Source organism: Anneissia japonica, unplaced genomic scaffold (genome assembly GCF_011630105.1).
Source record: "Anneissia japonica isolate Jap-2015-1 unplaced genomic scaffold, ASM1163010v1 scaffold131_len961581_cov171, whole genome shotgun sequence".
In the NCBI taxonomy this organism is placed as follows: Eukaryota; Metazoa; Echinodermata; class Crinoidea; order Comatulida; family Comatulidae; genus Anneissia; species Anneissia japonica.
Genome location: NW_022750285.1, coordinates 51,629 through 57,365, shown reverse-complemented (window position 1 = coordinate 57,365; position 5,737 = coordinate 51,629). Strand labels below are relative to the sequence as shown.

Here is a 5,737-nt window from a genome sequence, read left to right as displayed (position 1 = left end):
ATATATAATATTATGTGCAACATACATCATATTCACGACTCGTACGAAAAAGAAACATTGTTAAATTCAATCAAAACTGAAAATACGCTGTAGGCCCTATTTTAAGTAAATTAGGCTACGCATGAGGCCTCTCTGACTGAAGAAATTTTAATGAGTTCAGAAGGGAGGAAGTAAAGGGATAGCCCATGTGATTCGCAGGGTCATTGTGCTCAAATATTGATACGTACTGTTCACAACATAACTGTGTCAATTGAACATAAAACCTAATTTAACCTACTTTACTCCTATCACCCACCGTTTGAAATCATTCTACCTATATATATGCTCCAAGTATTTGCCCTTTTAATTGACTCTTTCACCTCTTCCATATTCTCTACTTAATGTGTAGGCCCAATAATCATTTATCTATTATTATTTATTCATTAAATGAAGCATCCAGCAGAAGCTGATCATTTACATTCAGACAGGATATATATATAATACAAAAGTCAGGCACTCACTGCGTCAGGCACTCACGGTCGCACGACCGTCGTACGACGAGTCCAACTCTGCTCCCTGTGAGCGCTATCCGACTCGACGCCGTCGGCTGATTGTCGGTGGCAGTCTCCAATACACCAGCAAGTGGACAATTCGTACTGATAGTGTTTTACATAACTGTAAATGATATGTACTATTGTTAGTAGTTTCAGCGGATAGGGTAGGTCTAATGTCACTTGATGGCATACTGAAGAAATAGAACTTGAATTGCATTGAACAGGCCTTATAGGCCTATATTCTTTGGTTTAATAATAATAATAATAATAATAATAATAATAATAATAATAATATTTTGCGTTTTGTATAGCGCCTCCCATTGAACCATCCAGGGAGGTGCTATAGGTATATTTAGAGTATAGCATCTGTATCTCCTCCATCTTTGATTATGAAAATGTTTTCATGCAAATAGCTTCTCATCAGTCGGATTTACGTAAGCCTACACATAATTATGATGACCTATAAAAGTAGTAATGTATAATAATAAAAATAATAATAATAATAATAATAATAATAATAATAATAATAATAATAATGTAATAATTTGTAAATATATACAGTACATAGGCCTATATATATAAATATATATAATTACTCTCTATATATATATGACTATTATATATAACTATTATATATATATATATAAATACATAAAGTAGCATAGGCCTATATTTGTTTCCGAAAACGTCAATTCCACCCTTCATTTTCGTGTCTCTTGATCATGTACCGGAACATGAACTACTGGCTTTACACAAAACATTACCGGGAACGTCACTGAAAATCAAGGAAGTTACGTCACAACGTACCCATTCATAAGCTATAAGAAGCACTCGGTGCGTTACCGCGGCGCTATACACTTTAGGAGCCACTCTGAACTCACACTAGCTTTGGTTCTGTAACTTGCTGCTGGATCATTGCACCGTGCGTGCTTGCCATACATCCGCTTGTCACAAACTAAAGTTCGAATCGATAAATCCATGACCTCTAGCTTGAGCTCAGAGCATTCCTGTTTCGTATTTTCTAGTTTATTGATATGGAATATATCACAGTAGGCCTACTCGACGGATATTTTAGTAGGCCTACCAAACATCAGGTATGTTTTAATAATGTATGTGGTATCTATATACGAAATATATCTTGTACATTTACTATTTAAAACCCCTTTAACCATTTTCGACCTGTTGACTGAAAGTCGGTTTAAGGGGATATCCTCAGCTTAATATGCCTCCATCGAATTGTTGCTTATAATCCAGGCTTATTACAAGCACTGCGTTTTAAATATAACATTTGCTTTCAGTATTTAAGTCACATAGACAAATTACAAAAAAGTAAACAGAAAATATAAGTCACTTACAAAACATGAAAATGTATTATGCTAGTTTCGTGTTTACATAATTTATTGTATGTACAGTTGTTGTAGCATTTCCTCTTACTTCCAGTGATTGTGAGACTAAATCCACTGGACGTAGCCTACTGTATTTACTTATTTAAGGTCACTTAATCCTATTGTTTGATGAGAATATCTTATGTTTATTTCGTGTGTACATATTTGTAACAAAAATTCAAACAAAGAATTTCCATTTTATGTACATCTGTATTTTTTTTTTTGAGTCAATAAAATGAATCGTTTGAATTTTATGTACACACAGTTGTTGCAATCCCTAGCATAGGGACTTGTGTGTTTTGAAAATCGGGCGGCGTCTTGAATGCAGCATTTCCTTAACTTCCGTGATCGCGAGACGAAATCCACTGAATGCCCTTGTGGTCTGGTTTAATATTGAGAGTAAATCGTTATTTCTCAGCATAATTATGAGCCATAAATCACAGCTCTAGAAATCATAGCTGGACCATGGTGCAATCATGGAGAGGTATATGTAGGCCTACAATTCAACGTCTTTATTGGCATACTATCTGTATCCGTAGGACAATTTTTTTTGTTTACTTTTTCCCACAACTAGTCAAGTGAATCCTTGTATCCTTTAAATTCATGAGATATGTTCTCTAAAGTTTCTTTAGTCAGATTTTCTTCTACAGCACAATCAAATGTCATGGCTGTGGCGAATGCAGGGTTTGGCGGTAGGGGGTGCGTGAGAATCTACACTACCTCTTCCCCACTCCTTGATTTAGCAAACCGGTAACAATGTCGGTGGCAACGAGGGTCCGGGGGAAAAGGACTCCCGGGTGGAGAAACTGGACCCTCCGTAGGGAGAAGTCAGTCATTTCGTCAGACAACACTGCTTTTATTTTCTCGGAGTCCCGGTACCATTTCCGGGCATCTGGAAGTGCGTATACTTAAAATTTGCATACCACCATGTTGGTCTGAGGTGGTGTCGTACCCCAGTTGAGGAACTTGTGGGCCCCTACTTGGGAACACCCCTCCCGGGGAGAGATAGTTCCCGTCTACCCTGACCGATAACAAACTGTTTTCTCATTTTTTTTTTTGCGGGCAAAAGACAAATACATGGCTAGAATTTGACCCATGTCTCACATTCGATACAAAAGTACATTGGAGAGTTTGCTTTTTCATTCATTCTCTTTTTATTTAGGAAATATATCCATATACGTACAATTACCAGTTACAATAAGATGATTACAAAAAGAAAAAAAATTAATACAGCAAGATATTCCATTTCAAATGAAGCTTGGAGCTGTTAAGAATGTGCTATGACACAATATCAACTAACTTGTTGCAACTATTTGTGACCCTTCTCCTAAATTCGAAAACGGATTTTCTAATAAATTCAAAGAAAGAGGTAATATTTCTAGACACGAACATTTCACTAGCACGGAATAAAGGTGGTAACTTTAAAAAAAACATTTGAAATGCATTATTATAGCAAACTTCCAAATCTAATAGTAGATACATTATAAGAACATACCTCCTATACATATAGAGCGATACTGTCTTTTATTAATATCATTTTTATCTTTCATATTGTTGGAAATAATATGCCCAAGATACGAAAATGAATCAACAAAATTAAGTTTCTTTTCTAAAAGATAAATATTTGGAACTCCAATCAATTTTCTAATGTTCGGACTAATAACCATACACACAGATTTCTTTGCATTATATATAATATCATGCTCTTGTGCAAATTCCTGCCAGGTAAGTATCCCTCTGAAGGCTACTCACACAAGGTGAAAAGATAACCATGTCATTAGCATAACCAGCAAAATTGTTTATCCTGCTATTGTTACACACACACACACACACACACACACACACACACACACACACACGATTAGCCTCACTTAACTATAGGCACGAGAATAACTTTAACCATTTCTTCTAAGGCCAATCCATGTGTCAGCATAGAATTAAAACACATACCGGTAACGAGTAAAACACTTAATTTTGCACTAGAATGTTTCAAATGTTCACTCAACAAACCACAAGCCACAAGATTCTCCAGAGGCAAGTTTAAGAATACAATCATTTACTAACTGAGGTGTTATACATTGTAAGTCTTTTACATCTAAGTTATTCTGCAGCACATTTTCAACATACGATTTATGAGTAGTATTCTTAACGCAATCAAAAAGTTCATCAAAGTGGTTGGCCCACTCCTCACAAATGTTATTAGCGCCTTTAACCCCGTCAATAATTTCAGAAGGCTTAGAGGATGATGAGTTCAAACTTTTAACTTTAATCCAAAATTTGTCCTTATTATTCTCATTCAAACTTTTTGCCATAGCATCCGCCTCATATTGCTCCTTATTATTTTTACATATTTTAAAAGCTGTCTTAAATGTACATCTAGATGTGCACATAGCATAATATAGCATACCTGTCCTAGGACTTCCTTTTGTGTGGAACAGAAATATTTTTTTTTTATCATTTTATGTTTTTGCTCCAAACAGCCTTATCAAATGCTTTAATTGAATCATGAAGTCAGATAGTTTTAAAAAAGTACATACACATCATTTATAATGTATATAAGATAAAATAAGATTCATTTATTTTTCTATTATAATAAAATGTGCGTTTAGTTTACATTAAAATTCATAACAGGTGTAACATGTTAAAAACATTATGTACATATCCGGACTGCTATTAAACTATTATATGCTTATATCGTTAACATATATAGAACCTATAAAAGCCAACATTAGGTCATAAAATATTTAAAATATATATATATATAAATAAATAAATGAATGAAATGAATAAATAAATAAATAAATATAAGCATAATAATATTCTCTTCAATAACAAAACGAGGTCGTAACGAAAGCCTAACAAAAGCCAATGAGAACGAAAACGAAAGAGTCGTAATATAACAATGGAGAAAATTATGTTAAAATTTGAGTCTGAGAGTGCCATTTCCAGCCATCTAGAGGTGCCATAATCATAATTTTTTTTATGTCAGCCCCAACCATGGTGCGGCTGAGGTCGATGGAAGTTCCTCCCTGGGCCCGCTCTATTTCGAATTCCTGCATCCACCACTGTCCATAATATCGGCGCTGGTTCGCCTGGTTCTGGTGGTGGAACAAGTTTTCTCGGATAAGGAATATAAACCGAGGCCCACCCCAGTGTACACGCTTGGCGCATTGCGCTTTAAAGAACCCAGTACGTGTTTAGTCGAGACGAGTAGGGGGTTAACTCGGTGCACTGGTTCATACAGCCAGGTTTTCTTCGTCACATATTTGTTTACTCATAATAGCGTCAGTTCATGCCTGGATCCAATAATTATGACGGGTTTTTTTTTCCATAAAAAATATCTTCAGTATACGATCACTTACGGTACGGTATATTTTGTTATTGCACCGCTCGTATTGTTTTAATGTGTTTCAGTTTAATTTAACTGACTTCATCATGAATGACCAATCCAACTTTAAAAAATAAATATGTAATGTTTTTATTTTGTTTTTTGTTGAAATTTTACTACTACCACCACTACTACTACTACTACCACCACTACTACTACTACAACCACTACTACCCACTACCACTACTACCCACTACCACTACTACCCACTACCACTACTACTCACTACCACTACCACCCACTACCACTACCACTCACTACCACTACTACCCACTACCACTACCACCCACTACCACTACCACCCACTACCACTACTACTCACTACCACTACCACCCACTACCATTACTACCCACTACCACTACCACCCACTACCCCTACCACTACTACCCACTACCACTACTACCCACTACCACTATTACCCACTACCACT

At 35.8% G+C, this 5,737-nt stretch overlaps 1 protein-coding gene across 3 annotated transcripts in view; it reads left to right on the top strand.

Moving 5' to 3' along the window:
* LOC117121316 (alpha-N-acetylgalactosaminide alpha-2,6-sialyltransferase 3-like) overlaps window positions 1-5,737 on the top strand; it is a 59,849-nt gene that overhangs the window by 5,597 nt on the left and 48,515 nt on the right. The window contains exon 1 of one of the 3 annotated variants that reach the window (XM_033266462.1): window positions 1,393-1,627. The exons of 1 other annotated variant lie outside the window; for it this stretch is intronic. In XM_033266462.1, coding sequence (XP_033122353.1) covers window positions 1,568-1,627 — 60 coding nt within the window. In that variant the 5' untranslated portion in view covers window positions 1,393-1,567. Of the gene's footprint in view, window positions 1-1,392; window positions 1,628-5,737 lie in introns of those variants that run through there. One more of the 3 variants, XM_033266463.1, reaches the window with a different exon arrangement.